The sequence below is a fragment of the Pogoniulus pusillus genome, chromosome 26, assembly GCF_015220805.1.
Source record: "Pogoniulus pusillus isolate bPogPus1 chromosome 26, bPogPus1.pri, whole genome shotgun sequence".
NCBI classification, from domain to species: Eukaryota; Metazoa; Chordata; class Aves; order Piciformes; family Lybiidae; genus Pogoniulus; species Pogoniulus pusillus.
This window is the reverse complement of record NC_087289.1, coordinates 18,023,822-18,048,994: the sequence shown is the minus strand read 5'-3', so window position 1 is coordinate 18,048,994 and position 25,173 is coordinate 18,023,822. Positions and strand designations below refer to the sequence as shown.

General features: G+C 48.6%; 1 protein-coding gene across 6 annotated transcripts in view; it reads left to right on the top strand.

Annotated features, from left to right (window-relative positions):
• The window catches only part of LOC135187052 (glypican-5-like), a 620,448-nt gene extending 596,252 nt beyond the window's left edge, over positions 1-24,196 (top strand). For 5 of the 6 annotated variants that reach the window (XM_064165390.1, XM_064165389.1, XM_064165393.1 and 2 more), the window contains one exon: positions 2,848-7,248. In XM_064165390.1, coding sequence (XP_064021460.1) covers positions 2,848-3,050 — 203 coding nt within the window. In that variant the 3' untranslated portion in view covers positions 3,051-7,248. Of the gene's footprint in view, positions 1-2,847; positions 7,249-24,135 lie in introns of those variants that run through there. The other variant, XM_064165391.1, reaches the window with a different exon arrangement.
• The last annotated feature ends 977 nt before the right edge of the window (positions 24,197-25,173 follow it).

The following is a 25,173-nucleotide window of genomic DNA, read 5'->3' as shown; positions in this document are numbered from 1 at the left end:
ATCCAGTCCAACCTAGCACCCAGCCCTATCCAGTCAACCAGACCATGGCACTAAGTGCCTCATCCAGGCTTTGCTTCAACACCTCCAGGGATGGTTGTTTCTCTTTTCTTCAGACCTTTCCTCTACCTTTCTTTCTGCTATTCTGTATGGGCAGGCTTCACAATCCTTTTCTTGAACACCTCCAGGGATGGCTACTCCACCACCTCCCTGGGCAGCCCATTCCAATGCCAATCACTCTCTCTGTGAAGCACTTCCTCCTAACATCCAACCTATACTTCCCCCAGCACAACTTGAGACTGTGTCCCCTTGTCGCAGCACTCCTTTCCCGCTGCATTCCTTGCCAGCCAGTGTCCCCTCTCTGCAGTCACCTTCGGGCCAGGAATCACATCTTCCTTAGGGATTAATGTTGATATTATGCTAAACAGGAGGAATCCATTGCATTTCCCTTACAGTGTACACTGGCAGAAGAACAATGTGTGCTTTCCCAATACAATAGCTCATTTTTATGATCAAGTGGGTTTATTGATGGTTGTTGGGAACTACTGCCACGAAGACAATGATCTCAGATTGCATTTACATTTCTGGGATACTTTCCATCTTTCCAGTTTCTGGCATGAACTTGCTTCTGTGATTCAGAGTTTGTATTGTAAGATTGGATCATGGTTAAGTCTGCATCACAGATCTATGCCTTTTGCTTTCTCGAGTATGTGCATTGCATTCTTGAGTATCACAAATCCTTTAAGCCTGGACCTGAACAATTATCATTCATTTATAAGTTCTCCCAGGTAGGAATTTGTGGTTTTGCCAGGCACTTGGGTATGCTTTTTACAGATTGACTCTAAAATCCCATCATCAGATGAAATAATGATTTTATTTTGTTCCCCACGGTGCCAGTGAGAGGGTTGAAGGGCAATATGAGCTCAGTAATACTTGCAAATAGCTTGGGAATGTCAACATTACCACAGACCCTTAGCAGTCATTTTCTCATTTTAAAAAATCCATGTTTTTGCAATAAAGAACTAGTACTGCTTTATTATTAATCTAGTCCTTTACATAAAAGACACCTGGACTGGCTCCAAAATGCATCTGGAGGGAGAAAAATTTCCCAGTGGTATTGTTCTGTATTTGAAAAGAAAAAAACAACAGCAAAAAAAAAAAAAACCCACCCTACAACAAGAAGAAAGAACCAAACCAAACCACTTGCACTTGGTAAGAAAAAACAAGTCAAACAAAACTTGAAGAATGTTCTTTTTGCAGCCAGTTCTTTTGCCCCTGTTAGTGAACAAGGCACTTTGTTATTTCCTCCCCTTAGCAATCTTTCTTCCCAGGTTCACAGGATCACAGCTCACAGGATACTAGGGGTTGGAAGGGACCCAAGGAGATCATCCAGTCCAACCCCCTGCCAGAGCAGGACAATCCTATCTAACACAGAGCACACAGGAACACATCCAAACAGGCCGTGAAAGGCTCCAGAGAAGGAGACTCCACAACCTCTCTGGGCAGCCTGTGCCAGTGCTCTGGGACCCTTGCAGTAAAGAAGTTCCCCCTTGTGTTGAGCTGGAACCTCCTGTGCTGCAACTTACACCCATTGCTCCTTGTCCTATCCCAGGGAGCAGTGAGCAGAGCCTGTCCCCCCCTTCCTGGCAGCCCTTAGATACTTATAAACATTGATCAAATCCCCTCTCAGTCTTCTCTTCTCCAGACTAAGCAGCCCCAGGTCCCTCAGCCTCTCCTCGTAAGCCATGCCCTCCAGTCCCCTCATCATCCTTGTAGCCCTCTGCTGGACTCCCTCCAGTAGATCAACGTCCCTTTTAATCTAGGGTGCCCAAAACTGGTGGTAGGTTGTCCTACTACATCAGGGGTCACATGTTGCTTTAAAGGGAGTCTGCTGTTAGATTAAGCCAATGTGTTCTCTGACATCCTCTTGCAGCAACTCATAAATTGATGAGTGTTTCCCTGGGGCATGGTCCAAAGCCACTCAATCCTGACATCTTTTTTCAGCCCGCAAGCCACTTCCTATCCCAGATAGAGATACTTGTCATGGGGTCCAGCTAAAACACTAATCATAGAGTCATAGAATGGTTTAGGTTGGAAGGGACCTCAAGGATCATCCAGTTCCAACCCCCTGCCATAGGCAGGGACACCTCCTCCTAGAACAGGTCGCTCAAAGCCTCATCCAGCCTGGCCTTGAACAGCTCCAGGGAGGTTGTGGAGCACAGAAGCACAGAGTGTGATCTTTGATCTTCGATCACATTGGGTGATTCTGTGCTCCACAACCTCCCTGGGCAACCTGTGCCAGTGTCTCACCACCCTCACTGCAAAGAACCCTAGTTTGAATCTCCCTGCTGCCTGTTTAAACCCATTCCCCCTTATCCTGTCATTACAAGACCTTGTCAATAGTCCCTCCCCAGCCTTCCTGTAGCCCCCTTCAGATACTAGAAGGCCACTCAAGGTTTCTTTGAAGCCTTCTCTTCTCCAGGCTGCAGAGACCCAACTCTTGTAGCCTGTCCTCATAGCAGAGCTGCTGCAGCCTTCTGAGCGTCCTGGTGGCCTATTTTGGACTGGCTCCAACACTTCCATGTCCTTCTTGTGCTGAGGTCTCCAGAACTGCACCCAGGACTGCAGGTGGGGTCTGAGGAGAGCAGAGCCAAGGGGCAGAATCCCCTCCCTTGCCCTGCTGCCCACACTGCTCTTGCTGCAGCCCAGCACATGGTTGCTGTCTGGGCTGCCCGTGCTTGTGGTTGAAGCATTCAGCCTAGAGTGCAACGTGTTCCTGCAGCAGACAGGGTTTAAAACCACTGTTTAAACGATGTGTGATTAATCCTACATTTACTTTCATGTTTGCAGATATACTCAAGGACAAGAAAACCCATCCAGAAAACAGGAATGAACCAAAACCAACTGTGAAAAAGACTGACACCACAACCACCACAAGCACTGACAAGTCATCCTCTAAACACAGTGTAACTGGAAGCGGGAGCAGTCCAGCCCTGAGTTCCTCACTCATTGTTGTAACCGCAGTAGCGGTCCTGTGGTGCTGTCCGCCGTAGCTGTGTTGCCTTGCAGCCACTGTGTGAGCATTTCTGTTCACCATCTTTTATACCTGCAGCCTTACCCAGCAGAAAACAAAGTTAAATGGCTCTCTAGTTTATGTCATGTGTTAGGGGAAGTATGAAAGGGTGTGTTGGAGGTGGCAGACACCAAGTGTCGTCACTTACGATGCCTGAAGATAGCCTTTGACAAAGCCCACCCAAGACACAGAGGGAGTGATGAGAAGGGTCTGAGGAGCTTAAGTTATGGGGTAGATAAATTGAAACCAGAGAAGTTGTGTCTGTGTGTGTGTGTTGCTGGTTTTCTCGGTTTCATTTGCTGGTAGCTGACTGCCTGGTTTGGTTTAACTTTTTTCAGGTCAGCTATGACAAAGGGTCAGTCTTCAAACACAAGCCAATATGTATCTTATGTTTCCTAGTGGGCAGCCAACGAGCTGTGTCTGCAGTGGCAAACCATGCTGAAGTGGAGTATTCTCCACCAGCTTGAGGAAGCTTCTGAGCGATCGAGGAGATCAAAGCATGTTTGAAAGTTCTTTTCACTCTTGCTGTTAGCTTGTAAGAATCAACAGCAAGAGCGTTTGGTGTGTTAATATGTCAGTACAGTTGCCTTAAATAAGGAAAAGAAATTAGAACCACTTTGTTTAAAGTGGGATATAGGTAGTGAAGTCTCCCTGCCCCACAAAATGCTTAAGCATACGCTCAAGGCTGATTGGATACATGTCCAGCAATGGGAAACTTCCAGTTGAGAGCAGCTCTGTACAAAGGAAAACAAAAAACAAAGGTAATCCAGTCCAAACTTGCTTTGCCTATGTGATGTTAAAGACAAACCAACTCAAAATGTTCCACAAAGGTCCCAGAGATATAAATTATTTCAGGTTAGACACTGACTGGATTCTGTGCAGCATGAATCTCTGAAACCAACTCTTCCCCATGAGCTTAATTGCATTCAGTGTTTGAAAGCTTGCCCCATGGTACATAGAAATGTAAAGCAATCTGAGAGCGTTCTCTGTTATGCCTCATCTTGATTGCTACCCTAGAAAATGTCCAGATGTGTGTTCTATTACAAGGCTATTTCATTTTGGTTTGGTTTTGTTTGTTTTTAATCAATGATGCATTGATGCATTTTAACTTTTTGGGGTGAAAAGTACTATAACAGCTTCTAATAGGTTAAGAGTTAATGTGTGTTTTCCAACAGCAGTTGACAGTGCCATTGATTATATATAATCTGTATACAAACACAGCTGTATGAATGCAGTGATTAATATGATAAATACATGAAACATTAGAATTGTTAGTTTACTACATTTCACAACTACTACAGCAGCTTGGTGGCCGTTTTCATGTTGCAGGCTGTTATTATCACACAGTATTTTGTACAGTTTTATAAGGTTTAATGTTAAATAATTGCCTTTGGGGTTTTTTTTTGTAAGACATCTCTTTAATATTTAGAGTTAGGCAGCTGCTGACATAACTCAGAAGAATTCTGCATCTTGCTAATCGACTTCAGGTGTTTGATTGGCAGCTTGGACCACCGAAGACAGCCTGACTCATAGAGAGTGCCATGTGCCAGTGTTACTGCTGGCTGTCACAGGATCACAGGCTCACAGGATGTTAGGGGTTGGAAGGGACCCAAGGAGATCCTCCAGTCCAACTCCCCTGCCAGAGAAGGACAATACTATCTAACACAGAGCACACAGGAACACATCCATAGAAGGAGACTCCACAACCTCTCTGGGCAGCCTGTGCCAGTGCTCTGGGACCCTTGCAGTAAAGAAGTTTCCCCCTGTGTTGAGCTGGAACCCCTTTTGCTGCAACTTACACCCATTGCTCCTTGTCCTATCCCAGGGAGCAGTGAGCAGAGCCTGTCCCCCCACTCCTGGCATCCCTCAGATACTTATAAACATCTATCAAATCCCCTCTCAGTCTTCTCTTCTCCAGACTAAGCAGCCCCAGGTCCCTCAGCCTCTCCTCATCAGCCATGCCCTCCAGTCTTCTGTCATCCTCATAGCCCTCCACTGGACCCTCTCCAGCAGATCTCTGTCACTCTTCAACTGGGGAGCCCAAAACTGAACAGTGTTCAAGATGGGGTCTGAGCAGGGCAGAGTAGAGGGGGAGGAGAACTTCCCTTGATCTGCTGGACACACTCCTCCCAATACAGCCCAGGACCCTCTTGGCCACAAGGGCACATTGCTGTGCCATGGGGAACTTGTTCTCCACCAGGACCCCCAGGTCCCTCTCCTTGGGGCTGCTCTCCAGCAGATCACCTCCCAGCCTGTACTGGTGCAGTTTATTCCTCCCCAGATGGCGATACCACAGAATAAGCATCCAGTAAGTGAACCAGGACTCCCCACACTTAGATGTTTTCAGCTAGTTTAGTGTCTAATTACGTTAGCAAAGGTGTGCCTCGAGCTTTGTTTTTAATTTGGGCTACTAGATCATATTTACACACAGAAAGCTATGATCAGAAGCATCAACACACAGAGGTGCAATGCCAGTGTCTCTAAAGTGGGAGCAGCTATGTTTTCTAAAAGATAAGTCCATTGCAGTGCTGAAACAAGGAGATAAATGGGAAGGATACTTAAGCTAACATGAAATGGGTTTTGTTTGAACTCTGGGTTTTCAAAATGGTAAGGGGAGCAATATCCCTGAGTAGTGCTTTCCCCTCACTTTGGTGCAAATCAGTGTCCTGGATGGACTGAAATGACTGCCCTGTGCTTTCTAGGGTTTGTGAGCTGCACCAATCTACTGAACCACAATTAAAGCTGCCTCTTCTTGCATTCACTTTCAGTGCTCTTTGGAAGAGTGGCACTCTCACCCGAGGAGGTGTGCAAGTTCTGTCTTTTGTACAGTGAGAGGACACTACCATTTCTTGCAGTCTTAAAGGATCAGTTGTGATGGCTGCTGTTAGGTTAGACAGAAATGTACATCAGGAGCCAACACTTACACCCTCCCCTCAGGTAATACCAAGCACTGTGGCTTCACTGAAGCAATTCACATTTGTTGCTTATGAACCCAACCCCTAATGTAGTCTTCTCACACTTGAGCTGCTGAGTCATCATTCAGGCAAACACATCCACCTTTGCACACCTAAATGTCCATCAGGATAGAGCCAGGGTTCCAAGGCTGCTCTCGTGCTACCGAATTTCCCTCGTACAGCTTGGAGTTTTCAGTTCTTGGAGTAGCCAGCCAGAGGAACTTGAGCAGCCAGCCTCACCTGTCTTTTCTCTGAAAGGATTTGTGCTTACAGCTCAGAGCAGCACTCCACCTAGCCTAGCACATTCAGCTGGAGCAGAGGCCGTTGCAGAAGCTCTGCTGCAGGTGTGTATGGAATAACTCACCCAGAGGCTTGCTCTTTTTTGGGTGAAATGCCATAATCTGGCTACACAAAACCTTTCAAAAGCAAGTGTTGGGATTTGTGTGATGTAGCATCCATCTATCTCTTGAGCTAAACACTACAGCCTTTTCCAACGTTCTGCAACACAGCTAGAACAAGTTCTGTCTGTGGGGTGAGATGCATTCAACTCATCCCTTTGGGTTCAACCAGCATTTTAATAGACACAGATTGTTACAGAACAAGGGGGAGAGCTTCAGAGGACCCCACGTTTATTAACGCATTTCACACTATTATAGTCCTACTCTGCAAGAAGAGTAATGGTCAAACCAGCATGAAATATGTTGATAATGTGCATCAAGAAGGGCACAGCTTAAAGGGCAGTGCACTGTATTGTGGCTGATGGTTTATGGCCCTGGGGTTTTTGCTCAGGATCGGTTGCGTTTACATAAGAAAAGCGTTTTCTGGCAAACAGTGAACCTCTACCAGCAAAGGCAAACACAAGTGGCTGTGTCAAAGAAAGTACTGCTTTTCAGATAAATAAGATGCCTATTTTTCAAGGTCTTACTTTGTTATGCAGGACACAATAATTATGCTGTAATTACAATGGTCTAAATTCAAAGTACTTTTGACTTGTCTATGTAATCTCGGTGTAAAATAAGGTACCAGCCGAAGAGCATCGCCGTAGCTTTGCCTAACAGTTATTAATTGTATTTAGCCACTGCTTTGTGAATGTTTATTGTTGTGCTATGACTTTCTTTTAATATTTTGCTGTGCCAGCAAGTTTATGAATTGTGCCAGCACCCATTTGTGAATACCAACTGCTGTCATACCTTTGTGAGTAAAATCAGTCTGTCGTTTTCTCTCCATAGCGATGCAGGTTTCTTGCCACCGTTGCCGCGGGCGCGTGGTCAGCTCTGAGCATTTCGCTGCTCTCTGGGCTCCGTGCTACAGCAGGTTGGTGTGGAAGGTTGGAGAGGTTCAGGGGAACAATAAAGATATGTGGACAAAAGCATGCGTGGCTGCCATGTGCCAGCGCATGGCAACCTCCAGCTGTCTTTTCTTGAAGCCTTGATCACAGTATCACAGTAACACCAAGGTTGGAAGAGACCTCACAGATCATCAAGTCCAACCCTTTAGCACAGAGCTCAAGGCCAGACCATGGCACCAAGTGCCACGTCCAGTCCTGCCTTGAACAGCTCCAGGGACGGCGACTCCACCACCTCCCCGGGCAGCCCATTCCAGTGTCCAATGACTCTCTCAGGGAAGAACTTTCTCCTCACCTCCAGCCTAAATCTCCCCTGGCACAGCCTGAGGCTGTGTCCTCTCGTTCTGGTGCTGGCCACCTAAGAGAAGAGAGCCTGAGAGAAGAGTGTTCTCAGCTGATTTTCAAGCTGCTCCTGCAGCTGAAGGCGTGGAGGCTGGCCAGCCAGAGAGCGGCACACCATCTAGAGACTGCCTGTTCAGGCAGCTTCTCAACACCTGCAACGAGGTGCACTTCCCATGCAGTTTAGATGCTTGACGAGATCTGGCCTCTCCTCTTCATCCTTGCCGCTTTCCTGCCTTGCCTGTTGTGGTCTCCCTCTGCGCCAGGGTCTCTGCACGAGGATTTGCTGTTCTAATCTCTTGCCAATGAACCTTTTGAGGTACAAATATCTGCCAGGGCTTGATAAGGGTAACAAATAGTACCGACCAGCTGCAGTGACTTCAGAGCCTCTGGCCAGGGGTATCTGGCCATGAGATCTGCACCTCTTTGATCTCTTAAATCAGATCTGCATTTAATATATCCCCATTCCCTTTTGTTCCCCACTCTGCACCGTGTATCTTAGTTTTAAATTTGACTCTCTAATCCTGTGTGGCTCTTCTCAGTGCTCTCCTGAAGGATGTTGTGTGCAGGCTTCATTTTAACATCAGATAAGCCTTTTTTTGCCCCAATTTACTGAGCCATTTTTATTCCATATTGCACATGGTCAGGTATAAGGAAATTAATAGAGCTGAAACACTCATTAAAGTGAGATAGTGAGTGGGACAAAAATAGAGGAAGTCATTATGATCCTCAGTTGGACTTTTCACACTAAACAGATGTTAAGGTTTAGCTGAAATTGCCATCAAAATCTCCTGGTGTCAAGGGAATTTCAGCCTCATAGTGGACATTGATAAGAAGCCAGCCATTTTCCAATGGGCATGAATTGGTGTACGTACATGTCGCTGCACAGGTGTGCATTTAGGTCTACAGAAAAAAATGAGGCATTCCTTAAAATGCAACCTGTGCATTGAGCATCACAGCACCATGAGCTCTTCTGTTGCAACCAGCCAAAGGCATGAGATGGTTGTCTTGGTTTGTGGTTGTTTTTTCATTTCATGCAGCTGGGTCGAGGCAATGCCAAGCACAACTCCAGGCTGGGCAGTGAGTGGCTGGAGAGTAGCCCTGAGCAGAGGCACTTGGGGGTGCGGGTGGATGAGAAGCTCAACAGGAGCCAGCAGTGTGCACTTGCAGCCCAGAAAGCCAAGCAGAGCCTGGGCTGCAGCAGCAGCAGTGTGGCCAGCAGGGCCAGGGAGGTGATTCTCCCTTTCTACTCTGCTCTGCTGAGACTCCACCTGGAGTCCTGTGTCCAGTTCTGGAGCCCCTGGGACAAGAGGGATGTGGAGATGCTGGAGAGTGTCCAGAGCAGGGCCAGGAGGATGCTGAGAGGGCTGCAGCAGCTCTGCTGTGAGCACAGCCTGAAAGAGTTGGGGCTGTTGAGTCTGGAGCAGAGGAGGCTCCCAGGTGACCTTCTTGTGGTCTTCCAGAATCTGAAAGGGGCCTACAAAAAAGCTGGGGAGGGACTTTGGAGGCTATCAGGCAGTGACAGGACTGGGGGGAATGCAGCAAAGCTGGAGATGGGTAGGTTCATGCTGGAGGTGAGGAGGAAGTTGTTGAGCAGGAGAGTGGTGAGAGGCTGGAATGGGTTGCCCAGGGAGATGGTTGAGGCCCCATGGCTGGAGGTGTTTGAGGCCAGGCTGGCTGAGGCTGTGTGCAGCCTGCTCTAGGGTAGGGTGTCCCTGGGCATGGCAGGGGGGTTGGAGCTGGCTGCTCCTTGTGATCCCTTCCAACTCTGATTCTATGATTTCAGTACTCAATGCTTCTTGCAGTGCTGTGCAATTTGTGTGTTAATGAGAAGTGAAACATCTTACAGTCACTGTCATTGCAGCTGTGCTGTGTTAGTCAAACACAGCATGGCAATGTCCTTTCCCCACTGCCTTAGAAGTCCAGAATCATTCCCAATATTGAATTAACTTCTGGTTTCCACTGCTACCCTCTAGACAATTTCATAAGAATTATATTGGAACAGGCTGCCCATGGGGAGTTGTGGAGTCTCTCTCTCTGGAGATATTCAAGACCTACCTGGATATGTTCCTGTGTGATCTTGCACAGGTGATTGTGATCTGGCAGGGGGATTGGTCTAGATGATCTTTCAAATTCCCCTCCAGCCCCTAACCTTCTGTGATTCTTTGATATTAAATATTAGGCCACCAAAAAACAAATACTGTCCAAGAAATTGTAATAAATAGATAATAAAATCAGGAAAGTATCCTGCATTTAAAGCAGAGAATGCTCCCAGGTAAGAAATCCCTCCTGTACTAGAAAAATATTCAGGTCCCTCTCCCCTTTCCAGGTTCATCTCCTTCCCATCTCCAAATACAACAGGCTGTGAAGCCTGCATACAGGAGACTGACTGTGATGGTTTGGGTGTTACCTGCTCCACTCACACACACTTTGGAAAATCCCCCAGTCTAGACTCAGTGGCTCTGGAAGTGGAATGAAGCTTTGTATTTACAGCTTAGCACAAGATACAGGCAGGTAGTTACAATAGAGACAGAAATATACAAGTTAAAAAGTAATACAGAAACACAACAGCCCTCCCAGAAACCTGAGTGCCCAGGAGGGGCTCCCAACCACCCTTCCACCTTCCTCCCACCCCTCTACCTTACCCCAGACTTTGCCTTACACTCAAGGTAGTTTGGAGGTTCAGCCAGGGGGGTTAGGAAGCAGATGGATTACTCAGGCAGGTTGGAGAGAGAAGTTCATGCAGCCCCAAGAGACAGCAAGCGACTCCCTTAGCTATAGTTATGTTCTTGTTCTTACCCATCTCAGCAAGCCTATGAGTGCAGCAGCCATCACCACTGCTTGCTTTTCACAGCCTAGCATCTAATTCTTCTCACCAAAACATTCCAGCTAGCTTCAAACTAGCACACCTGGCACACTGAATGCAGGAAAACAAAACCACTGCTGCACACTGCAGTTTCCAAGTGTTTTGCTTGAAGTGGGCTTCCTTTTGCTGGCAGTGGGGACTGCACTCAATCTGCTCTTGCAGTTGCATCAGTTCTTAGCAAAATAAAATTCCTACTCAGCAAAGTAAAACTCTCACCTGGAAAGGCTGTACCAGGTGATCCTTGGGGGTCTCTTCCAATCTGGCATTCTGTGTGATTCTTAGCAAAGTAGCATTCTTACCAAGAAGCCACAGCATCAGAGCATCACAGTGTCACCAAGGTGGGAAGAGACCTCACAGATCATCAAGTCCAACCCTTTACCACAGAGCTCAAGGCCAGACCATGGCACCAAGTGCCACGTCCAATCCTGCCTTGAACAGCTCCAGGGACGGCGACTCCACCACCTCCCCGGGCAGCCCATTCCAGTGTCCAATGACTCTCTCAGGGAAGAACTTTCTCCTCACCTCCAGCCTAAATCTCCCCTGGCAGAGCCTGAGGCTGTGTCCTCTTGTTCTGGTGCTGGCCACCTGAGAGAAGAGAGCAACCTCCTCCTGGCCACAACCACCCCTCAGGTAGTTGTAGACAGCAATGAGGTCACCCCTGAGCCTCCTCTTCTCCAGGCTAACCAATCCCAGCTCCCTCAGCCTCTCCTCGTAGGGCTGTGCTCAAGGCCTCTCCCCAGCCTCGTTGCCCTTCTCTGGACACGCTCAAGCATCTCAATGTCCTTCCTAAACTGGGGGGCCCAGAACTGAACACAGGACTCAAGGTGTGGTCTAACCAGTGCAGAGTACAGGGGCAGAATGACCTCCCTGCTCCTGCTGGCCACACCATTCCTGATGCAGGCCAGGATGCCACTGGCTCTCTTGGCCACCTGGGCACACTGCTGGCTCATGTTCAGTTGCCACAGCTATCAGAAAAGGCTGCCAGACACAGGCTATGATTTGCTTTTGTGTTGCTCCACGTCACTGAGATCAGACTCACCACTTAAAATAGCCTGGTGTAGACATTCTAGTTATTATCAACACTACACTGATTTCCCCCCATGAAAATCATGTAGTACCCTACCCAGAGAAGGGCACATAAAAGAAGCCACTGATGCTTTGATGAGGTGCTTAAAATACTTCATTAAATAGCCAGTAATAACCACATTTGGTTTGTGCCTTTTCTTCCCCCATTTCTATGCAGAGTATTAATCCTACCCTGCAAAATTATGCAGTTTGTGTTTAATCATTTCAATTAATCTTTAGTAAATTACTTGGCTCTTTGTAATTATAATATTTGCAGCTAATTTAGTGCCATCCTAAAAACCATTCATTGCATAATATAAGCAATTAACATTTATTCAGGCTTTTTTTTTCCTGTTGCAAGGGGGATATATAAATTATCCTTGGTGGCCTTTCTGAACACCTAATTAGCACCTGTTTGAATTATTCTGCAGGCTGTGGACTTTTCCTTTGAAAAATAAATGTGTTGCTAGTTTTGTGAACTCCTGGCAAATAGACATTGGTATGAACAGCTATTTCAGGGGAATACAAACCTGTGTATCCATGGCTGGGGTTAGGAGCTAGCCCAGCCTTCTAGGCTATTGGACCTGCAAGAGGTACTGGCATTTTTAACCCAGTTTACAGGGAAATAGTCATAGAATCACAGAATCAATCAGCCAGGTTGGAAGAGACCTCCAAGCTCATCCAGGCCAACCTAGCACCCAGCCCTAGCCAATCAACCAGACCATGGCACTAAGTGCCTCAGCCAGGCTTGGCTTCAACACCTCCAGGCACAGCGACTCCACCACTTCCCTGGGCAGTCCATTCCAATGCCAATCACTCTCTCTGCCAACAACTTCCTCCAAACACCCAGCCTAGACCTGCCCTGGCACAGCTTGAGACTGTGTCCCCTTCTTCTGCTGCTGGTTGCCTGGCAGCAGAGCCCAACTCCAGCTGGCTACAGACTCCCTACAGGGAGCTGCAGACAGCAATGAGCTCTGCCCTGAGCCTCCTCTTCTCCAGGCTAAACAACCCCAGCTCCCTCAGCCTCTCCTCACAGGGTTTGTATTCCAGGCCCCTCCCCAGCCTTGCTGCCCTTCTATGGGCTCCTTCCAGCACCTCAACATCTCTCTTGGATGGAGGAGCCCAGAACTGGACACAGCACTCAAGGTGTGGCCTGACCAGTGTTGAATACAGGGGCAGAAGAACCTCCCTTGTCTTGCTGGCCACACCGCTCCTGAGCCAGCCCAGGATGCCATTGGCTCTCCTGCCCACCTGGGCACACTGCTGGCTCCTCTTCAGCTACTCTCTACCAGCATCCCCAGGTCCCTTTCTGCCAGGCTGTTCTCAGCCACTCTGTCCCCAGCCTGTAGTGCTGCTTGGGGTTGTCAGATCCCTCTTTTCCATAATCAAGTACAATATTCTGGAGTTGTAACCTGTTTTACTGAGTGATGGAAAAGAAAAGCAGTAGAACATCTAGAATATAGATGGTAGTGTTAGTCACATTTCTGTGTATCCATATAGTTAGGGAGTTTTACTAACAGGACCCTACCAAAAGCATTGATGTGCTGGAGTGTCAAGGTTACTCCCTTAAAGGTGTGGAAATTAAACCAGGTTGCTTCAGTGTCATAAGTAAGCTTCTAGGTAAATAGTCAGTTTCAACTTAGATATGGAGTACATTGAGGAAGATCATTTGATCTTTCTAGAAAGGAGTCATAGAATTCTAGGGATTGGAAGGGACCTCCAGAGGTCAAGTCCAACCCCCCTGCAAAGCCAGGATCACTTAGGACAGCTCACACAGGAATGTGTGAAGGAGACCTGAACCAAGCTTTCTGAAAAGAGTGCTAGGACCAAACATTGACAACCTCCACACGTACACAAGTGGGAAACCCAAAATTCACTGGAGACTTTTCCAGGGGTATGAAATGTTGCAGCAAAGCCTCAGCTCCTGTAGGTCATGACAGCTCCCCTGAATTCAGTGTAAGTGTGTAAATGGACCACGGTGCAGTGTCTAGCCCAAGAAGGTGAATTCCTTCCCATCTCTCTGGGGGTGCAGAAAATCAAGAGTGACTGCAGCGGCCACTGCATTGGCATAACAGTTTGGCATTGCCCAGGCCACTGACCAGAGAGCATCTTCATAGGATCATAGAATCATAGAATCAACCAGGTTGGAAGAGACCTCCAAGATCATCCAGTCCAACCTAGCACCCAGCCCTAGCCAATCAACCAGACCATGGCACTAAGTGCCTCATCCAGTCTTTTCTTGAAGACCTCCAGGGATGATGCCTCCACCACCTCCCTGATAACAAAGTCTCTAACATATGGGATGTGGTGAGCCTTTTGGCATTTTCCCTTTCCAGGGGCACGGTTGGGGCCTTTTCCAGAAGCAGCTGGTATGATCTGGGGCCTCCAGGAGATATTCACACTCTTGAGTGTCTCCTAGGCTAGAAAGGAGAAGGTTTGCTGATAGAGATCAGGCCTCGAGGCAGATCAGGTTTGAGCTTTCTGTTTCATGTTAAAAGGTAGGATCCAGGTCTTAAACTGTCCTCAGAAGCAAAGTGAGAGTCAGTGGAGAGAACTGGTGGTGGCTTTGGTGTTTTCAGAGAGCTTTAAGCAGCAGAGAGGGCAAGTGGCTCGACACTGGTTCAGCTGAAGCTTGTGTATCTTTGCACTCAGCTTCAGGTAAAGTGAGTTTCCACAGGAGCAGTGACAGACTTGTGAGTTACTGTGGGGCAGAACTGAAGTTTCCTCCTAAGCAGAAATAAAAAGGAAGGTCTTTACTTTTGTGTTATGAAAGGTCTTTACTTTTGTGTTATGATGTGATGGTTTGAGTGTTACCTGCCCCCCCACCCCCACCCCAGCTTTGGAAAATCTCCCAGACTAGACTCAGTGGCTCTGGAAGTGGAATGAAGCTTTGTATTTACAGCTTAGCACAAGATACAGGCAAGTAGTTACAATAGAGACAGAAACACACAAGTTGAAAAGTAATACAGAAACACAGCAGCCCTCCCAGAAACCTGAGTGCCCAGGAGGGGCTCCCAACCACCCTTCCACCTTCTCCCCACCCTTCTACCTTACTTTAGACTCTGCCTTACACCAAAGTTGGAGGATCAGCCAGGGGGGTTGCAGATGGATTAGTCACACAGACAGCAGGTTAGGTTAGAGAGAGAAATTCAGCCCAAGAAGCCTGGAGAGCAACTCCCTTATCTATAATTATGTTCTTGCCTTATCCATCTCAGCAAGCCTATGAGTGCAGCAGCCATCACCATTGCTTCCTTTTCACAGCCTAAGTCTTCTCACCAAAATATCCCAGCTAGGCTCAAACTGCTGGCTAAGCTGTCAGCCCATGGCTTGGATGGCAACACTCTGTGCTGGGTTAGGAACTGGCTGGAGGGCCAGACCCAGAGAGTGGTGGTGAATGGTGCCACATCCAGCTGGCAGCTGTCACTAGTGGTGTCCCTCAGGGATCTGTGCTGGGCCCCATCCTCTTTAACATCTTCATAGATGACCTGGATGAGGGCATGGAGTCAGTCATCAGCAAGTGTGCAGATGACACTAAGCTGGGGGCAGATGTGGCTGCGTTGGAGGGCAGAAGGGCTCTGCAGTGGGACCTTGACCACCTGGACAGATGGGCAGAGTCCAAGGGGATGGCTTCAATAGCTCCAAGTGCAGGGTGCTGCACTTTGGCCACAACAACCCCATGCAGAGATACAGGCTGGGGTCGGAGTGGCTGAGAGCAGCCAGACAGAGAGGGATCTGGGGGTGCTGATTGATACCTGCCTGAACATGAGCCAGCAGTGTGCCCAGGTGGCCAAGAGAGCCAGTGGCATCCTGGCCTGCATCAGGAATGGTGTGGTCAGCAGGAGCAGGGAGGTCATTCTGCCCCTGTACTCTGCACTGGTTAGACCACACCTTGAGTCCTGTGTTCAGTTCTGAGCCCCCCAGTTTAGGAGGGACATTGAGATGCTTGAGCGTGTCCAGAGAAGGGCAACGAGGCTGGGGAGAGGCCTCGAGCACAGCCCTACGAGGAGAGGCTGAGGGAGCTGGGATTGGTTAGCCTGGAGAAGAGGAGGCTCAGGGGAGACCTTATTGCTGTCTACAGCTATCTGAGGGGTGGTTGTGGCCAGGAGGAGGTTGCTCTCTTCTCTCAGGTGGCCAGCACCAGAACAAGAGGACACAGCCTCAGGCTGCGCCAGAGGAAATTTAGGCTGGAGGTGAGGAGAAAGTTCTTCCCTGAGAGAGTCATTGGACACTGGAATGGGCTGCCCGGGGAGGTGGTGGAGTCGCCGTCCCTGGAGCTGTTCAAGGCAGGACTGGACGTGGCACTTGGTGCCATGGTCTGGCCTTGAGCTCTGTGGTAAAGGGTTGGACTTGATGATCTGTGAGGTCTCTTCCAACCCTGATGATACTGTGACACTGTGATACTGTGAAATCCAAACAGGACGTTGGGGCTCACTAAGGCCTGGATTCTCCTGAGTGGAGCTGTTCATGGTGCACATGGCTGGTGGGAAGGCAGCAGAGTGGCGCTGCCATGCCGATGTGGTTAGAGCTGTGCTCCCTGTAGTGCAGTGATGCAGAGTCTTTTGTCCTAGCTTGAAGAGGTGTGCACAGCTGGCTTAGCTAAGGTTGGTGCATTTGGAAGACACAGATAGGCTTAAGGCTGTGTGTAAGGCACAGATAAGGTAAGGCTTATATAAACAATTTGTAGGGTCAGTGTGCTAGTTTGAAGCAGGCTAGAATGTTTTGGTGAGAAGGACTAGATCACAGGCTGTGAAAGGAAAGCAATGGTGATGTCTGCTTCACTCATAGGCTTGCTGAGATGTATAAAAACGTAAGTCAAAACATAGATAAGGCACTCAGCATCACTCTCACTGGGGCTGCTGGCTGAGCTGCATCTCTCTAACCTCACCCTCTATTTTGGGCTAATCCACTTTGCTTCCTAACCCCCTGGCCGAACCTCCATTCCTCCTTGGGACTGGGGTAAGGTTGAGAGGGGCAGGGGGAAGGTGCAGGGGTGGTTGAGAGCCCCTCCTGAGGACTCAGGTTTCTGGGAGGGGAGTTGTGTTTCTGTATTACCTTTTACCTTGTCTATTTCTGTCTATAGCTGTATATACTGTAACTATCTGCTTGTCTATTGTGCCAGCTGTAAATATAAGCTTCATTCGTATTTCCAGAGCTGGCTGAGTCTAGTCTGGGTGATTGCTAAAGTGTGTGGGGGCAGGGAACACCCAAACCATCACAGTCAGCCTCCTGTGGCCAGCAGATCCTGCCCCCTCGCAGCTGGACGTGGGGATTGCTTCATTGCTGTAGTTCCTGCCTCCGAGATGGACTCAAGGACACTCTTTGCAGCACAGGTTGCTTGTGGCTATCAAATTGTGTCCTCTGTCAGCAAGAAATCCTTCCACACGTGTAACAACAGTGCCAGGGTCTGTCTGTTTCTAATGGAAGAGGTTGTCCTCTCTTTGGTTATTTCCTGGGGCCGAAGAGCCACAGTTCATGGCTGAGAGGTGAAAGATGCTTTGTAGGCTGAATTTGCAGACAAGTTCACAGAGCAGTGAAGAAAGCAGCAGGACACTGGCAGTGGTCTCACTGAGAAGTGAGGATTCAAAACAGTGTAACTGCCATGCCTGAGCTTTTGCAGCAGGGATGACCAACAGAGTTGAAGCCTGCTGCCAAGGCACTGCTGTTGGCACAGGAGCAGGCTAACGTAGCCACAATACTATAGTAAAGGTTTATTGTACCCTTCTCACTGTATGGGGCTGTGTCAGAATAACAATGGAAGCCAGAAGGCTAAGCACTGCATCATGCAACCACCTACTGTGCTGTGGGGTCAGAACTGGAGCAGGATGAATGTTTACACTACGCTGGGGTGCAAACTGTAGTACAGTAGGTGTGTGCCATTTAGCTTTTCACATAGCTCATTCCTAGAACACTGTGGGCAGCAGGACAAGGGAGGTTATTCTGCCCCTGTGCTCAGCACTGCTCAGGACACACCTTGAGTGCTGTGTCCAGTTCTGGGCTCCTCCATTCAAGAGAGATGTTGAGGTGTTGGAAGGTGTCCAGAGAAGGGCAGCAAGGCTGGGGAGGGGCCTGGAGCACAGCCCTGTGAGGAGAGGCTGAGGGAGCTGGGGGGGTGCAGCCTGCAGAAGGAGGCTCAGGGCAGAGCTCATTGCTGTCTACAACTACCTGAAGGGAAGCTGTAGCCAGGTGGGGTTGGGCTCTTCTGCCAGGCAAGCAGCAATAGAACAAGGGGACACAGTGTGAAGTTGTGCCAGGGCAGGTCTAGGCTGGATGTTAGGAGGAAGTTGTTCACAGAGAGAGAGATTGGCATTGGAATGGGCTGCCCAGGGAGGTGGTGGAGTCACTGTCCCTGGAGGTGTTAAAGCAAAGCCTGGGTGAGGCACTTAGTGCCATGGTCTGTTGACTGGCTAGGGCTGGGTGCTAGGTTGGACTGGATGATCTTGGAGGTCTCTTCCAACCTGCTTGATTCTATGATTCTATGATTCTATTTTACAGGAATTAACAGGCCACTTACATTTGCATTTTACATCACTTGCTCTGTGGGTATTTTAAGTTCCAAAGCAGATTGGTTTTACCATAAGCTGCATTCGAGCTCCAATGTTTCTGTTTCCCAAGCAGGTGTTGGATGTGCAACATATCTCTTATTTTTTTATTGAATCAATTTGTCAGTCTTCTTCCATTTATTTTCAGCACTGACTATGATAAAGGCAGTTTTACAAAGCAGTTTGAAAACAATGTCTGAAGAGAAGAACAAGGCTCCTTGGAAAAGTTAAAGAGTGTGGTTTGTGAAGGACAGGGAAATGTGAATTGGAAGAAAAGCAAATAATCCACAGCAGGAAACTTTTGTCATCTATTACAGTTTTGGTTGGGTTTATTTTTTCCCCCCTGAATGTTTTCATCATCTTTGTTGTAACTTACAGAGCTGACAAGATCTTAAATAAAAGCCATGTTTATCTGTTTGGAAAGATGCTGTGAACAAAGGATGCAAACCTTGAGAAGTGCTGAGGAGCTGTTGATGTTTTGGCCATAGCCTGGCAAAGAAAGGTCTGTTTCTTCAGCACCTAACCACTTCCATGCTTTTCTTTCTGGAAATAACTGAAGTGAGATTAAAAGGGTGCCTACCTGCTCTTCTGGGAGCTCTTCATGACACAATACTTGCAGCTGTCTCCTGGGCAAATCATAGAACCATAGAATGGTTTAGGTTGGAAGGGAGCTCAAATATCATCCAGTTCCAACCCCCTGCCACTAGAACAGGTTGCTCAAGGACTCATCCAACCTGGCCTTGAACACCCTCAGGGAGGTTGTGGAGCACAGAAGCACAGAGTGTGATCTTTGATCAAAGATCACATTGGGTGATTCTGTGCTTCACAACCTCCCTGGGCAACCTGTGCCAGTGTCTCACCACCTTCACTGTAAAGAACCCTTCCCTGACATCTAGTTTGCATCTCCCCTCTGCCAGTTCAAAGTCATTTCCCCTTGTCCTGTCATTACAAGACCTTGTCAGTAGTCCCTCCTCAGCCTTCCTGTAGCCCCCTTCAGATACTGGAAGGGCACTCCAAGTTCTCCTCAAAGCCTTCTCTTCTCCAGGCTGTAGAGTTACTCTCTCAGCCTGTGCTCACAGCAGAGCTGCTGCAGCCCTCTGACCATCTTTGTGACCTCCTCTGGACTGGCTCAAACACTTCCATGTCCTGCTTGTGTTGGGGGCTGCAGAAGTGCACACAGGACTGCAGGTGGGGTGTGAGGAGAGCAGAGCCAAGGGGCAGAATCCCCTCCCTTGCCCTGCTGCCCACACTACTCTTGCTGCAGCCCAGCACAGGGCTGCTGTCTGGGCTGCACTCACACTGGCAGCTCCTGTGAATGTCAGCATTATAACTCCATACAAGGTAGGAATCTTCATCAATCAATCAGATGTGAGTTCTCCACTGACCAAGGTCTTGCTATAGCTTGCACTGTGCCTTCTGAAAGCTTGCCCTCAGTTTTGATTAGGATTGCATTACTTTCCTGTTATCTTCATACAGGGCAGTGCACCAGAAGAGAGGGAATTCCCTGTTCTTAGCTTAGCATTTCCATCACTTGTCAGTCATTAACCTTGCAGTTCCTCTTCTTTTGAGGGGAAAGAACCCTCATCTGGTTTTTTTTTTCCTGCCAGGTGCTGATTATTGTGGTTGTGCCTCTATCATTTCCTAAAGTGACACAGCAAAGATCTTTGCTGTTAGAAGCATTTGCTAAAGCTGCTTTTCATGAGCTTTCCTTCACTGCTATACCAAAACAGCTGGGGTTTTTTGACTGGTTAGAAGTGGGTGGGAAAGACATTAGCTGTTTTCTCTCTTTGATTTCCTGGTTTTACAGCATTTCTCATGCAGCATTACTGAATGGATTGAACAAAAATTACAGGACAGACCACTAAAGCAGAACAGTAATGTGAGCAAAATGTTCCTTCATGGGGCATAAATGACCCTGTGCCTGCTGTCTCTCTACCTAGGCTTTTTGTGCTCATTTTCTTTTCTGATTGCATGCTGATTGAATGTTTGCCTCCTAAAGCATCCATAATTCTAGCTTTCCTCAGTCCTTTCAAAATGAGTCGTAGAATCACAGAATCAACCAGGTTGGAAGAGACCTCCAAGCTCAGCCAGCTCAACCTAGCACCCAGCCCTGGCCAATCAACCAGACCATGGCACTAAGTGCCCCAGCCAGGCTTGGCTTCAACACCTCCAGGGACAGCGACTCTGCCACTTCCCTGGGCAGCCCATTCCTGGCTACAGCCTCCCTGCAGGGAGTTGTAGGCAGCAATGAGGTCTGCCCTGAGCCTCCTCTGCTGCAGGCTCCACACCCCCAGCTCCCTCAGCCTCTCCTCACAGGGCTGTGCTCCAGGACCCTCACCAGCTTTGTCACCCTTCTCCAAACACCTTCCAGCACCTCAACATCTCTCTTGAATTGAGGGTCCCAGAACTGGACACAGCACTCAAGGGGTGTCCTGAGCAGTGCTGAGCACAGAGGCAGAAGAACCTCCCTGGTCCTGCTGCCCACACTTTGCTGAGCCAGCCCAGGATGCCATAGGCTCTGCTGCCCACCTGGGCACACTGCTGCCTCATCTTCAGCTACTGTCTACCAGTGCTTTCTATCTGAGGTCTGGGAACTAGGCAGAGCTCACCTCATCATCTATGGAGAGTGCTTTTTTCTCATCTCTCCATGTTTGACCCAGCTCCAAAGATAACAGCCAACAGCTCTTCTCTGCCGGTGCTAGAGGAATGCTTGTCCTCTGAAGTGCTGCCTCATAAAAGCCTTTTAAGTTTAAGGATCCCACATTCATCCTCTAATTAAGCAGGTGTCTAAATCTGTAAAGCTGCTTCCCTCTGAAATCCAACCTGCCTCCACTTCAAAGGGGGTTGTTTCTTTTCCCAAAGATGTTTTTAAAAGCTCTTCTTTACGGGTTCAGATCTGTGAGGTTATTTAAAGGCTTTGCCACTCACCTGATCCAGTACTTACTTTCCAAAAATACATCAGACCTGATGAGATGCCTCAAGGATGTTCCTTAACAGTGGTGCTGGAGTTCAAGGGAAGACCTTTAATTGCATGAACTAGCCCGATGGCAGGAGTGGTTCCAGCAGCAAATGATCCATTCAATGCTTCTCCCATCAGAAGGCTTTCAGTTGTTTATTTTATGGTTGTTGGCTTTGGTTTGAAGCTTAGCTCTGAAACATGCCTGGAATTTGTCATAGGCTAACCCTAGGGAAAAAAGAGTGAATTCAGCCTAGTTTGTCCCAGGGTGCAGCTCCAAATACCATCACTGATTTACCAGAGCCATGGCTTGCCTTGCCATACTGAGAGGCAGCATAACTTTACTGTAGGAAGTCTTCCTACACTTTAGGTTTGCATCTGAAAATAAACAGTCTGGGTTTGCAAGGAATGCTTGTGAAATCATTATTGGGTCAGGAATCCAACACTAACAACCACCATCCTAAAAAGAGCAAACTGAAATGCTCTGTTTGTCTAAGCCAGGTTTTGTTTGCAGTTATGATGCCCTCAAGGAGATCCAGAATTAACTTTGGAGGAAGGAATTCGTATAGCAACAGAAACCCATGTCATGCACCTACAGGTTTGTGTCCTACTGCCACAGGTTGCTACTTTCCCATCTTTTGTGTTTTCAAGAGAACAACACTGCTCAGGCCACACCTTGAGTGCTGTGTCCAGCTCTGGGCCCCTCAATTCAGGAGAGATGTTGAGGTGCTGGAAGGTGCCCAGAGAAGGGCAGCAAGGCTGGGGAGGGGCCTGGAGCAGAGCGCTGTGAGGAGAGGCTGAGGGAGCTGGGGGTGTGCAGCCTGCAGAAGAGGAGGCTCAGGGCAGACCTCATTGCTGTCTACAGCTACCTGAAGGGAGGCTGTAGCCAGGTGGGGTTGGGCTCTTCTGTCAGGCAAGCAGCAACAGAAGAAGGGGACACAGTGTGAAGTTGTGCCAGGGGAGGTCTAGGCTGGATGTTAGGAGGAAGTTGTTGGCAGAGAGAGTGATTGGCATTGGAATGGGCTGCCCAGGGAGGTGGTGGAGTCACCATCCCTGGAAGTGTTGAAGCCAAGCCTGGATGAGGTACTTAGTGCCATGGTCTGTTGATTGGCCAGGGCTAGATTGGATGATCTTGGTTGAGTAGGCTGGACTGGATGGATAGGTTGGACTGGATCATCTTGGAGGTCTCTTCCAACCTGATTGATTCTGTGCTTCCATCATATGGGTGAAAGGAGCTTGCCAGAGAATCTGTGGGAGATTACACCAGATGTGAGCCCTACTCACTCACAGTGGCTACTATATTTAGGGACTTCTGTCTCTGCAGCCACTGGTCCAAGAAAACACCTAAAACTTGAAAGCCCACACAGAAAATTAGTTCATCATCACCATTAGTTCATTCATCATTAGTTCATCCCATGGTTTCATAATACTTGTTCTGTCTTATCCCTGGGCTGGTGGGCAGGGCACAGTATGCCTCTCAGCTGCAGAGACCCAGGCATTTCTGCCAGGACTCACAGCAGGCCCTGCAGAGTGATGCCATTCCCTTTCTTCAAGGTACATGGTCCCCAGGGAGCCAACGGAACACCAAGAAAGGAAGAGAAGTTTACCTTGATCCTCCTTCATGCAAGAGCAGAAAGGGATGAATTAGACCTGAACCACCCTTCAGTTTCAGAGGCATCCTTCCACAAAAGCCCTTTTTCTTATGAGCCATCGTTTGTTGATTCACACAAGTGCTGGGGCAGCAGGAGGCTGCTCCCTTTGTTGTATTGCACAGGCTCTTACGGTGTCTCTCCTCTGTTTTCTCAGCCAGAAGCGAGCAGACTTTTCTAGCTGCAAAATCAATACCTTCCATTACAGAGTATCTCAGACTGCAGAACTAGAAAGTGGCCTGCTCCATCCGGGTCTAAAGTGTGGATTTCCTCAGATCTTTCAGGAATGAGAAACTGCTAAGAGGCAGTGGTTTTGCTTTGCCCAGGAAAATATCCAGGTGCCCACACACATAGAATCATAGAATCAGCCAGGTTGGAAGAGACCTCCAAGCTCATCCAGTCCAAGCTAGCACACAGCCCTACTCAATCAACTGGACCATAGCACTAAGTGCCTCATCCAGTCTCTTCTTGAAGACTTCCAGGGATGATGCCTCCACCACCTCCCTGGGCAGCCCATTCCAATGCCAATCACTCTCTCTGCCAACAACTTCCTCCTAACATCCAGCCTATAACTTGAGACTGTGTCCCCTTGTTCTGTTGTTGGTTGCCTGGCAGAAGAGCCCAACCCCACCTGGCTACAGCCTCCCTGCAGGGAGATGCAGACAGCAATGAGCTCTGCCCTGAGCCTCCTCTTCTGCAGGCTGCATACCCCCAGCTCCCTCAGCCTCTCCTCACAGGGCTGTGCTCCAGGACCCTTACCAGCCTTGCTGCCCTTCTCTGGGCACCTTCCAGCACCTCAGCATCTCTCTTGGATGGAGGAGCCCAGAACTGGACACAGCACTCAAGGTGTGGCCTTACATACTGTGCCCTGCTGCTTCTCTGATGCCTTCAGCCTGCGGTCAGCGCTTACCACTGGTCTTCCCTTTCTCAGTTCCACCTTAAATTGGATGTAAAGTTCTTGAGACACATTTAGTGCAGGAGTTTCCTCAGGGCATTGCTTTAATTTAAGGAAAGGTATGGAGACTCCAATTAACCTCAGATGAAGAGACCCATAGTTCACTGTCTGTCTGGGAAAATGAACCTCAGGGGAGAGTACTCTTACACTGCAAGTGCATGTCAGGAGCACAATCAGAGCTCGTGTTTTTGGCTTCTGCTCTGGCACGTAATCTCTTAGAACAGTGTGAACAAACAGGTTCATTAACCTCCCAGAGCCTTATTTTTTTTCCCTAGCAAAGAAGAAATTCTGTTTACCATGGGTGAAATGTTAAGGGGGGGGAAATCAACACAAATTAAGAGCACCAGCATGTACTAACACACTGCAGAGTTATCACTGCCCTGACCTTTCCTTACAGGCAGAACAGGAACCTCCAGAGTAAATGCATGTGTGACTTCTTGATATTACAAGATTATGTCCATACCAAAAGGTATGTAACTAAGAGAAGCAGCTTATTTTGTCTGAAATGAAAGCTGAAAGCACAAGACTGATGCTTGTATAGAGCAAAATGAGCTAGCAGGAACACCTGAAGGGAGGCTGTAGCCAGGTGGGGTTGGGCCCTGCTGCCAGGCAGCCAGCAACAGAACAAGGGGACAGAGTCTCAAGCTGTGGCAGGGGAGGTCTGGGCTGGATGCAAGGAGGAAGTTGTAGGCAGAGACAGTGATTGGCATTGGAATGGGCTGCCCAGGGAGGTGGTGGAGTCACTGTGCCTGGAGGTGTTCAAGCAAAGCCTGGATGAGGCACTTAGTGCCATGGTCTGGTTGATTGAGTAGGGCTGGGTGCTAGGTTGGACTGGATGCTCTTGGAGGTCTCTTCCAACCTGGTTGATTCTATGAGATGAGATAACTCCTCCTGTTTGAAGCTAACTCCTGATCACCCATCCTTGGACAAAGCAGAGCCAAGGAATCACAGTATCACAGTCTCACAGTCTCACAGTATCACAGTATCACAGTATCATCAAGGTGGGAAGAGACCTCACAGATCATCAAGTCCAACCCTTTAGCACAGAGCTCAAGGCCAGACCATGGCACCAAGTGCCACGTCCAGTCCTGCCTTGAACAGCTCCAGGGACGGCGACTCCACCACCTCCCCGGGCAGCCCATTCCAGTGTCCAATGACTCTCTCAGGGAAGAACTTTCTCCTCACCTCCAGCCTAAATTTCCCCTGGCACAGCCTGAGGCTGTGTCCTCTTGTTCTGGTGCTGGCCACCTGAGAGAAGAGAGCAACCTCCTCCTGGCCACAACCACCCCTCAGGTAGTTGCAGACAGCAATGAGGTCACCCCTGAGCCTCCTCTTCTCCAGGCTAACCAATCCCAGCTCCCTCAGCCTCTCCTCGTAGGGCTGTGCTCAAGGCCTCTCCCCAGCCTCGTTGCCCTTCTCTGGACACGCTCAAGCA